Source organism: Papio anubis, chromosome 1, assembly GCF_008728515.1.
Source record: "Papio anubis isolate 15944 chromosome 1, Panubis1.0, whole genome shotgun sequence".
Lineage (NCBI taxonomy): Eukaryota > Metazoa > Chordata > Mammalia > Primates > Cercopithecidae > Papio > Papio anubis.
In genome coordinates, this window is record NC_044976.1 from 8,218,121 (window position 1) to 8,229,801 (window position 11,681).

The 11,681-nt window shown below is 54.7% G+C and overlaps 1 protein-coding gene and 1 pseudogene across 3 annotated transcripts in view; both read left to right on the plus strand.

Annotated features, from left to right (window-relative positions):
- Positions 1 to 9,758, plus strand: part of SPSB1 (splA/ryanodine receptor domain and SOCS box containing 1) — a 75,687-nt gene extending 65,929 nt beyond the window's left edge. For both annotated transcript variants that reach the window (XM_009188522.4, XM_009188477.4), the window contains exon 3: positions 9,341 to 9,758. In XM_009188522.4, the coding sequence (XP_009186786.1) occupies positions 9,341 to 9,468 (128 nt within the window). In that variant the 3' untranslated portion in view covers positions 9,469 to 9,758. The remainder of the gene's footprint in view (positions 1 to 9,340) is intronic.
- Positions 9,525 to 11,415, plus strand: LOC103878191 (annotated as a pseudogene). Its single transcript, XR_638241.1, has one exon. The product of XR_638241.1 is annotated as an uncharacterized LOC103878191 (transcript).
- Positions 11,416 to 11,681: the final 266 nt, after the last annotated feature.

Here is an 11,681-nt window from a genome sequence, read left to right on the forward strand (position 1 = left end):
GGTGGATGGATGGATGGATGGATGGATGGTTGGATGGATGGATGGATAAATGAATGGGTGGATGAGTGGGTGGGTGGGTGGATGGATGGATGGATGGATGGATGGATGGTTGGATGGATGGATGGATAAATGAATGGGTGGATGAGTGGGTGGATGGATGGATGGGATAGGTGGGTGGATGGATGAGTGAACAGATGGATGGATGAGTGATGGATGGATGGATGAATGAGTGGATGGATAGATGGATGGATAAATAAATGAACAGGTGGATGGGTTGGTGGATGGATGGATGGATGAGTGAACGGATGGATGAGTGGATGGAAAGCAGATAGACTAATGAATTGATGGATAAATGGATAGATGGATGAATTAATGAGTAGGTGGTCTTTGTTTCTCTGGGTGACCTGCCTCCAGGTTTGATCCTCAGTTGACCAAATTCTAGCCCAGTTGCCAGCATATTATCAAGCTGGGGTTGGTAACCTTGGGGATACTAGGGCCTCTCCGGTAAATGAACGCTAGTGACCTCTCTCACTCATTACACAGGCTTAGAGTCTCTCAGAAGCCTGCTGGAGGCTTCTGAGTGGGCTCCTTTGAGATACAGTCCCGAGGGACTTGTTCAGTCACGAATTTGGGGAGGAGCACGCAGATCAGAAACAGGCTGAGTCAACAGCGAACTCCACCTGTCCCTTTGGGAAGGGGAGTGGACTTTCTCAGACTGTGTAAATGCAGCCCATGTGCAGGAACACGGTGCTGGTGTGGGAATGGAGGCTCCATGGCTGCCCAGCTGGGAGCCCATGGTAGCAGGAGGGCCTGGCATTGCAGAACAGCTCACCCCATGCATGGCCCTCTCTCAGAGCTCCTTGCCTGCATGAGTCCCTTCTACCGCCTGCAAGTCCCACATCGGGAAGCAAGGGGGCTGGAAAACTCCATCCGCCCATGGGCTGACTGTCCTTAAAGGGCAGTTTTGGCTCAGCACCCTGAGTTCTAACCCCACCCTGCAGGCCAGGCAAGAGGCGGAGGGGGGTGAGGCCCCCCACCAGAGGTCAGGAATACAGATGCTGACTCTGTGTTCAAGTCTCCAAGCCTGCAGTTTCTCCTGGAGAAGGAGGTCCTCCTCCTGTTCCTCCTCCCCCACCTCAACCTTTGAAAGATACTGGGGAAAGTGTTGGGGTGGTCAAGCATGTGCAAATGCTTACATATTTCTCTTTGGAAGCCTCCCCACCTCTCTTTTTCTTGGTCCTCTGCTGTGACTTTGATTGTGATGGCAGCGAGTTGACAGCCACACACGACGTCTGTGGTGCAGGCTCCCAGGGCTGCTTGGTCCTCGTCCATGCAGCCTGGTGCCCCTAGGTCATGGGACTCCTGGAAGAGGTGGGTGGCCGGGTCTGCAGCCAGCAGGTAACCTCCCTGGGGAAGTAGTCACCTCGGAACTGAATGAGGGAACCAGCAGAGTGAGTTCTGTGTTTGTCTCCCCAGATGTCAGAAATGAGTGGCACCACATCCACAGCCAATTTGCCTCAAGCTGGGATGGGTGTGGATTGGGAGCCCTGCCGAGGACCTAGGATCTTGAGGAGCCCTGGCCCTCAGCCCTGCCTCCCTCCTCCCAGCCAAGGGGTGGTCACGGAGCCAGGGAGGTTAATGTTCATTCTTTGCAGACAGACAGATGAGGAGACTGCCAGGCCTGCTCTTGTTGCCTGGCCACTGAGACCGTGGGGGATCCATGAAGATTTCCAGCCCTGTGTCTTTCAGGAAATGCCCCCGATACTGTCATGAGCTCTGGGTTTGCACAGCTTCATGGTTATATATCCCAGCTCCAATACAGTACACAGACCCCCGGAGTGGCCGGGAGGGCACTGGAGCCTATTTGAACAGAGAGTTCCGCCCACCCACTCCTGGAGGTGCAGACGCGTGTCCTGTGAATAGGTGATTTCCCGCTTAGTTAGCTCTGCGTGAGACGGAAGGTTGGATGCGTTCGTAAGTTTCCTTGTTTGGAAAATCCTAAAGGTGTTGGGTGAGCAGGGGATACAAGATTGGGAATCAGTATTTGGGAACCGCATCTGTGAACTGGAATCTGGATGGCCACTCAGAGCATCACAGCAGGGCACTATTAGTCAATGATGAGGATGTTTTTTCCTCTCCACCAGAATCAGATGCCCAGCAAGTCCTGCTCAGACATGAACGGGCCCTGGGCCACGTGGTCAGTTGACTTTAGAGGCTCCAGATTGGAAGATAGATGTGGTCGTTCTTGGGACACTGAGCAAAACGTTGGAGGGTGGGGCACTGTCACAGCTCCGCTGCAGTGTGGCGATAGCGGGAGGTGCGGGAGTTAGCGCTGCCAGCCTCAACCCGCTTAACCCAACACCTCCGGGCGCTTATTGAGGCAGCATCTTGTGTTTTAGAAGTGTCTTTCTGCGGCTGGGCCTGGTGGTTCACACCTGTAATCCCAGCAGTTTGGGAGGCCGAGGCAGGTGGATCACGAGGTCAGTAGTTTGAGAGCAGCCTGCCAACATGGTGAAACCCCGTTTCTACTAAAAATGCAAAAATTAGCCGGGTGTGGTAGTGGATGCCTGTAATCCCAGCTACTCGGGAGGCTGAGGCAGGAGAATTGCTTGAACCCAGGAGGTGGAGGTTGCAGTGAGCCAAGATTGCACCACTGCACTCCAGCCTGGGCAACAGAGCAAGACCCCATCTCTGGGGAAAAAAAGAAAAAAAGTATCATTCTGGCTGCTTTATAGAAATGGACGGCAGGGGCAAGAGTGGCCTCTGAGAGGCCAGGCCAGGGAGGAGCCAGGCTTGTCCTGGTAAGAGGTGATGGGTGCTTGGGCCAGGATGGAAGCCGCGGAGGTGGGGCAGGGCCGCCCAGTTCCGGGACTCTTTGGAATGGGCTCATCCATGGACTTGATGTGACGAGAAAGGGAAGCACCAAGGTGACTCGAGGTGTTTGGGTTGAGCAGTTGGAAGGTGGGGGCTGCTGACCCGAGATGGGAAGGCCCGAAGGAGGAGGAGATGTTACATTTGAGACGCTTCTTCGACACATCCAGGGGGCCTTGTGAGCCCAGTCTTGGAAAGCGGTCAGTGGGGGAGTTGTCTGCATATAGGCGGTTTCAGAGCTGCCACCCTGGGCGAGGTCTGGGGCTTTGCTGTCTCTGTCTTGGAGGTGGAGGTAGTTCCAACTCCCTGGGACATGTGGAGAGTCATCAGTGTCCCTGCCACACCTGGGTTCGATGTTAGCGAGGGGCAGCTGTTTGCAGGGCCGCTCAGGCAGTTACCCTGCGTGTGTGCCTGCCCGGGGATCTCCCAGCCCACTGCCCCCTGTGGCCTCTTTCCTGCATGCCAGGCAGACCCCGCCCCCCACAGCAGAGTCCCTGCTTCCACACTGAGGCCATGGCCGGGCAGAAGCAGGGGCACTGAGTTCTTGACGTTTCCCCGTGCGGTCTCCCCACTGCCCAGCCAGCTGGGGCCACAGGCCCCATGCTCTGATTCCTCCTCAAGGCTTGAGGCACAAGGCCTTGTTGTGCTGAGGATGCAGCCAGAGAGGCTGCTGTGTCATCCTCCTTCTGTTTCCTGGGGGGCAGGAGTGGAGATGGCCATTGCTAAGTGGGGAGACACAGGGCCTGGCCTGTCCCCAGGCCTGCCCGCCACCCTCCCTGTAGATGTGGAAAGGCCTGTTTGCAAGCAGCAGGCTGGCAGCAGTCCAGGGAGAGCCCCTGACCTCGCGGGTTCTCTGGCTCCACCCGCACTGCTTTGAAGACTCCCACTGAGGAGGCATCTTCCGTGCAGTTCCGCATTTTCGAATTTTCTTTAATGGCTCCCACATGGGTTTGCTGTGGTTTGTCGTGGTTGAAGGTTCAGGGAAGGTCAGCTCGTCTCCTCAAGATCAGCGCCTCCTCCCGGGTGCCTCCTTCCTGCCCTCCACTCCAGCCGGGCTCTGTGGGGAGCTACTCCTCAGGAGACTGATACCCCCGCCACCAGGGCTGGCTGGCCTGCCGGCCTGCGCGCCCGCCCTCCCTCCCTCCCTTCCTTCCATGTTGGGGAGGGGTCGTTCCAGACCCTATTCCCCACGGCCTCCAGAAGGTCTGGTCATATGAGGACCACAGGCTGTCAGAGGTCAGGGGGGATAGGGGACTGAGGGTGTCTGATCACCTAGATGAATCTCAGGCGTCCTTCCCCAGTTGACAAGGACAAAGGCTCCACGTTGTGTTTGGCTGTGCTCTTTTGTAAGAACTGCTTAGTGTAGAGGAAAACACACACACAATCTATGACGGCCACCCCACCCGTGACATTCTAGGATCCATGTCCTGGAGCATGGTCCCCACAAGCTGCTTGCAGGGCCAGCCCCAGGAGCCATGACAGCCCTCAGTGAGGACAATGCAGAAGCCGGGGCATTCTCTGATACGGAGCGTTTTTCTTTGACCTCACCGTTCCGCAGCTCATTCATTCAGCCCATGAACTGGGCACAGCGCCACACTCTTGATGCTTGAATTGGGTTGAAATCTCTCAGGGAACGGCGAGACAGTCGTGGGCTCTGGGGCTGTGCATGTTCACGTTGGCCACCAGGTAGCCGTTTCTCACAGAAATGTGGAAGCTGGTGCACCGTCTCTTCCAGTTCCTCAGCCTTCTGCTCCCAGAAATAGCTCCTGATTGACTTCCTGATTTCTTTGCTGCTCTTTCAGCATTGCACTCTCTCATTCAAAGAAACTATTTAAATGAATGAGCGCCTAAGCTTCCCGAGGATGGGCATAGCAGCCAGAGGCCCCAGGCCACAGGACAGGTGCCCACCCCCTCGGTGGATTTCAGCAGGCACCTGGGTTTGTGGCTGGAGCTGGGTGCAAAGCTGGCAGCCCCCAGTCAAGAGTGTGGAGGTTGGGGAGAACTCCCTGGTCCTGGTAGTGACCAGCTGGAATGGGGGCTGGGCATTTTTTCACGGCACGAAGCCCACGTCTGTTTCTGTGGCCGTGCATTCTTGGTCTCTGCCCAGCCTTTGGAAAGCAGTCAGACCGGGCCCTATGCGCCATCAGTTTCCTCCTGCAAGATCAAGGAGGCGTGACCTGTTTATGTACTTGAGGCCCCAGAGAATAGACCCATTCACAGGATGCCTGGGTGACTCTGGTCCTATTTTCAGCTCATAACGCATCACTGCAGCCATTCACTGTCGCTTCTGTAGCCCATCTTGGTGGATCCCATGACCTGTCCCTAACTGGTTTATTCAGTAGGATCCAGAGATGGCCAGGCTGTGGCAAGTCCTCCACCCCACACAGCTGCATTCACAGGGGATGGATTGCGCCAGCTGGAGGGCCTCATCCCTTTGGAGTCCATGGCTCTCAGACCTTGGACCCCTAACTCTCACCTCTCCAAGCCCATTTCCCCATCTGTAGGTTGGGGTCACAGTCCCCGCCAGGCACACGACTGGTACCCCACAAGCCATGACTGGGGCTGGGGCTGCAGTGTCAGCCACTCAAGGTGCTGGATGGAGCTGGGGGTTCGGGGCCTCTGCAGTTTAGAAACTTTTTTTTTTCTTTTCTTTTTTTGGAGATGGAGTCTCATTCTGTCGCCCAGGCTGTAGTGCAGTGGCGCGATCTCAGCTCACTGCAACCTGCGCCTCCCAGGTTCAAGCAATCCTCCTACCTCAAACTCCCAAGTAGCTGGGACTACAGCCTTGTACCACCATACCCGGCTAATTTTTGTATTTTTAGTAGAGATGAGGTTTTGCCACGTTGGCCAGGCTAGTCTCAAACTCCTGACCTTAGGTGATTGCCCACCTCGGCCTCCCAAAGTGCTGGGATTACAGGCATGAGCCACCGCACCCGTCCTAGAAACACCAAGGGGGTGGGCACCTGTCCTGTGGCCTGGGGCCTCTGGCTGCTATGCCCATCCCCGGGAAGCTTAGGTGCTCATTCATTTAAATAGGTTGATTCGAAACCCATTACACCAAGAGGGTAGCGACAGAACTCCCTTTCAGCCCTCACTGCTGCAGCCTGGCAGAGCTCTTGGGCCACATTCAGTGACTCTTGAAGCTTTCTCAGGTGCCTTCCAGCCACCACGGAGAACCCCTCCACCTTCCAGTGGGGGTGAGCCACATCCTCCCAGGAGGGGGCTCAGGGCAGCCCAGGCCCCTTGGCCCCGATGAAGGCCAGATGCAGGCGTGCGTCCAAGCAGAGAAGAGAACACACCTCCAAATTCCCCACTTCTCTATGGGAAGACGCACTCCCCACCGCCAAGCCAGGCCAGGCCGAGGGCTGCGATAAGCACTTCTGGCCTTCAGAATCTTGGCTGCATGGGGCTTTGGGGAGAATCTGGTCTGGATTCCATGTCTTACAGATGAGGAAACAAGTCCAGGCAGACGGAGGGATCTGCTCCAGGTCAGGGTCTGGAGTCACCAGGCTGGTGCTTCACCCGAGAGAAACCCAACCCTGTGAACCGCTGGGTGGGGGAACCCAGTCCCGCCCCATCCACAAGGGATCTGTGGGCTCCTGGACCTTAAAGGACCTGAGGTTATTTCGTTCCTCCTTTCATCTCCAAGCAGAGCTCCTCTTAATCATCCTAAGCTGGCCACGAAAGGCCCCTTTCAAAATTCTCCATTAAAAACACTGAACGTTTCAGTTCCTTGTCAGCAGCTGTGGCTGTGACCGTCCATGGAGGATGAAGAGCAGTGGTCCCTCTTCTTTTGTTTGTTTGTTTATTTTTTCAGTTTGGATTTTTGTTGGTGTTGGTGGTGGTGGTGGTGGTGGTGGTGGTGGTGGTTTTTCTGAGACGGAGTCTTGCTCTGTCACCCAGACTGGAGTGCAGTGGTATGATCTCGGGTCACTGCAACCTCTACCTCCCAGGTTCAAGCAATTCTCCTGCCTCAGCCTCCCGAGTAGCTGGGATTACAGGCCCAGGCCACCATGCCTTGCTCATTTTTATATACTAATTTTGGTAGAGACGAGGTTTCACTATGTTGGCCAGGCTGGTCTCAAACTCCTGACCTCAGGTAATCCGCTCACCTTGGCCTCCCAAAGTGCTGGGATTACAGGCGTGAGCGACCACACCTGGCCTCTTTTCATTTTTGAGACAAGGTCTCTGTTGCCCAGGCTGGAATACAGTGGCGCGATCGAAGCTTACTGTAGCCTTGACCTTCTGGGCTCAACTGATCCTCTCGCCTCAGTCTCCCAAGTCCTGGCTCATTTTTATTTTCTGTAGCGATGAGGTCTCCCTATGTTGTTCAGGCTGGTCTCAAACTCCTGGGCTCAAGCAGTCTTTCGTCCTTCGCCTCCCAAAGTGCTGGGATTACAGGTCTGAGCCGCTGTGCCTGACCTGGTCCCTCTTCTTTTAAAGCTTGGGGTTTAGTAAATGCATTATCAAGCCTAAGCTTCATTCTTTTATTTTGTAACAGCTTTACTGAGCTATAAATCACATACCGTACAATTCACCCATTAAAGTATCCAGTTCAGTGGCCTCTCGTGTGGTGAGACCTGGGAAATAATTTTAGAACATTTTCATCACCCCAGAAAGAAAGCCTGTGCCCATAGGCAGCCTCTCTCCATTCTGCCATGCCCCACCCATAGTGTTCGGTCTTCAGTAATTGATTTTCATATTTTTGAGACACATTGGTGAATACTGAAGAACTTTAATCCACTTTTTACTGGTAGGATGGAGTTTTGTGGGTTCTTTTAGTTTTGGGGGCTGACTTTATTTTGCTCACAAAGGAGTCTCAAAGTCAAGGGGAGACCCTGGATGAAGCCTCAGATCCATTGGTTTCAGGGCTTTCCATCTGCAGAACAGCATGGGCGGTCCCGTGAAGGTCCAGGTGTGCTTACTCGTACCTGGTTTCAGGAAAGAGAGCAGAGAGGAGTCTGCTCTGGCGAAGCCAGTGAGCAGGGCCGCGCAGGCTTGCGAGCTCAGGAACCTTGGAAGGCATGAGTTTCAGACTCCCGAGATCTGAAGCTGACGGCTCATCTGAGGTGCAGCTGAATGAACACAGCCTCCTTTGTAGGAAGGCAAGGCTGGGCGCCCTGGGAACGCAGGACGGAGGTGCCCAGGAGGCTGCAGCTGCAAGCGCTCTGTAACCCTGGGGCTTTAGGCAGCTCTGCCCAAGTTCCCCTGGCTGTGAGAGGGCCCCATGTGCCTGGGGCAATTGTGGGGAGAAGGCCGAGGCAGCTCTGGGGGATCAGCTGAAGCTGGGCTGGCATTTCCAGTTCCTGAGGCCTGAGCTTGGCCTGGACCCTCGGCCTCACTGTCAGACAGAAACACAGACCCCGGGGTTTCTCTGGCTCCGTGTGGCACAGAAATGATGCCTTCAGTCCATGGGGCCAGCCAGGCCTGTCACGTGTGATTCAACACAGGGTTTGCCATGTCTTCATTTGCAGCACGGTTAGTGGCTAAGGGCATGGACACTGGGCCCAGGCTGCCTGGATTCAGATCCCAGCTCTTAACCCTTGGCACACTGGGTGTCCTCTCTGTGCCTGTGTGTCCTCAGTTCTTTTTTCTTTTTTTGGACAGAGTCTCGCTCTGTCACCCAGTTTAGAGTGCAGTGGTGCGATCTCAGCCCACTGCAACCTCCGCCTCCAGGTTCAAGCGATTCTCCTGTCTCAGCCTCCTGAGTAGCTGGGGTTACAGGCGCATACCACCACGCCCAGCTAATTTTTGTATTTTCAGTAGAGACGGGGCTTCACCATATTGGCCAGGCTGGTCTCGAACTCCTGGCCTCAAGTGATCCACCCACCTCGGCCTCCCAAAGTGCTGGGATTGCAGGCATGAGCTACCATGCCCAGCTGGTCTTCAGCTTTAAAATAGAGGTGAGAACAGTATCTGAGAGCAGCTGGTAACAGAAAATGATTCCCTTCCTGAAGCCTGCGTGGGGTCCAGTGCTGGGGCTGTGTGCCGGGAAGAGCTGGCTCCCATGTGCTCCGACCCACAGGCTCCAACGGCAGCTGCTGGCCTGGACAGGCAGAGTCACCAGTGGGGAAGAGCAGGGATGGCCTGGGTTCGAAACCTAGCTCCATCTCCTGCCAGCAGGGCGACCCCTGGCAAGTCATTTAGACTGTGTCCCTCAGTTTCCTCATCTGCAAAATGGGGATGAAGGTAATGGTGTCTGTGACTATTAAGCCATTCATAAGAAACCACTGGGAGGATTAAATGAGTGTTAGCAGAGGGCTTGCCCAGGTGCCCAGCCCAGGGTGGGCTCCTGTTGGTAGCTATTCACATGCTAAATTTAAAATGAAAATCAAAGCATTACATTTTTAATTGTTTCTTTACTGATTTGAATGAATACTAATCAGTGATAATATTGCTGCCATGGTTAGCGTTGTTTGCTGAACACCCACCCAAGCTGCGCTGACCTGCAGTTTCTCTGTCTCCCTAGCCGAGCCGCTGCCGCTCATGGATTTGTGCCGCCGCTCGGTGCGCCTGGCCCTGGGGAAGGAGCGCCTGGGGGAGATCCACACGCTGCCGCTGCCGGCTTCCCTCAAGGCCTACCTCCTCTACCAGTGATGTTCGCCATCGGACCGCCAGCACGACAGCCACCTGGTGCCACCTCACTGAGCCACCCGCCGCTGGGGCCGCCATACCCTGCGCCTTGGACCGGCATCCACAGCCATGGACAGAGGTCCCTGGTCTTCCCTCATCCTCCGTGGCTGCCTCCATGGGACAAGGACCGATTCCAACACAGGCTCCTCTTTCCCCCTTCCCGACATCAGCAGAAGGCAGCGTCCCTGCATGCCGTCCATATACAACCCCTCTTTGAGAAAAGACACAGAGAATAAACTCCTACGAAAGCCCTATGTTGAGCTCCAATCTGCTCTCGGGGTGGGATGGGTGCTCCCCACATCTCTGGGAGAAGGCTGCAGCCACCTGGGGTCCCAGGGTGGTGGGGGTGGCAGGTGGTGCCACAGCTCTGAGAGCAGATACCAGGGGTACTAAGAGGTGCTTAGACAAGGGCTGGTGCCCCGCCATGGGTGCCCAGCCCAGTAGGGCCATGCCATGACAGATAAAGCTCAGGACGTCAGAAACTCACCATGGACACCAAAGCAGAAACCAAGGACCGTCCGCAGGCAAATAAGCACCCAGCATCCCTCCCGGCTGTTGGTGCCCCATACCCTGTATTTATTCTTTTAACAATAACAAAAGCCATTTATTTATTCCATCTAGAAAGGAAACCTTGTTTCAGTCCCCTCTCTCTGGCTGTTCTGTTACTTTCCTCCCACCTGTGCCCTCCCTGGGATGTGTATGCCTTGCCCGCCCTCCCTGGGCACATGTGCACACGTGCCCAGGCACAAGTGTGTCTTTGGGTCCCTTGCCCTGCAGTTTCCAGAGGGCTCTGCTCCAAGTTCCCTAGCGGGCCCTTCAGGGAGGAAGAGCCTCACGTGCAGTCTGGGTGTCTTCGGGGGCCCATCTGGAGGGGCTGCAGCAATTCCCCTGGGTCTCCAGGTAGCCAGTTAACTCTTGGGCTCAGGCATCCTTGCACATGGTTGCATTTCTTTAGTCTTCTGTGGGTCTTTTGGTGTGAGTTTGATTTTGCTTTTGCTTTTCTAGCTGAGTTTTCCCAAGTACATCCTCAGAAGCTCTGAGTGTGCCAGAGGACCCCCGGAACTAAGAAGGGAGGGCGAGTGGGTCTCCATTCCCTGAGAAGCTAGGGGCAGAGTCAAGCCTCACAGAAGCCAGCATGGGTCTCTGCTCAGCACCCCAGCTGGGGCTCCGGGCCCAGGGAAACAGCCCCAGTTCATCCCAACCCCTCTCAGAGCCTCAAGAGGGGTGGCTCGGCTGCCAGCAAGAGAGGGGTGCTCTGTCCCTGGCAACCCCTCCACGTTGCATACCCCAGCACCTGCCACCGCCTTTGCCATTTCTTTGAGCTTGAAGTTAACTCTCTTAAGAGTCTAACTTTGGTTCATTTCTGCACAGGTACAATAGATGACTTTATTTGTTTAAAATGTTTAATATATATACATACATATATATATATTTGTCTGTAAGAATTATGTTTTAAACAGCTGCTGTAGAGTACCTTTTTTTAAGTAAATCTTCCAGTGGAGTATATTTTTTAAAGCACAAAATTGGTGCCAAGACTGGGTGAGAAATGTACATTACCCCCTTATTATTTTGAGGTTTTTGGGTTTTTTTCCGGGGCAGGGGACCTTATCTGTAAGACTTTCAAAGATTTTCCTCCCTCCTGTTTCAGGTGGGTCACATTCTGGTGAATGTTTCCCTTGTACAGATACCAGCTTATGGCCTTGACTCAGCCGTCCCCACGGATGCTGGGTGACCCTCTAGCTCTCTCTGCATCTCCCACCCCCTGACGCCCTGGGACCCTCGACCCCACCCTTCTTTCCTACCAGCCCAGAGCCTTGTGGCTTGTACAGTTTTGAAACTCCCGTTCTATTTTATGATGGTTGATAATAGTCAGTAACCTAATAAAGGAACGTTTGTTAAAATATCAAACCATTTTTGAGTTCCTTGTTTGTGCCTCGGGGGAGGGGAAGAGACACGGCTGACCCCTCCTGGGTCCAGCCAGCTCCACGGCCCACAGTTTTCAGCAGATGATGGGCCGACTCCCTACCACCCCTTGGCAGAGGGTGAGATGCCAGGTGAAGCCCCAGAGAAGGAGGAGGAGAGTCCTGGAGATAGGACCCCAGAACAGCCTCATCCCCATTTCAGAAGTTCCTCAGCTTGGCAGCCCAAGCTGCGGAAACTTGCTGAGCCTAACAGAA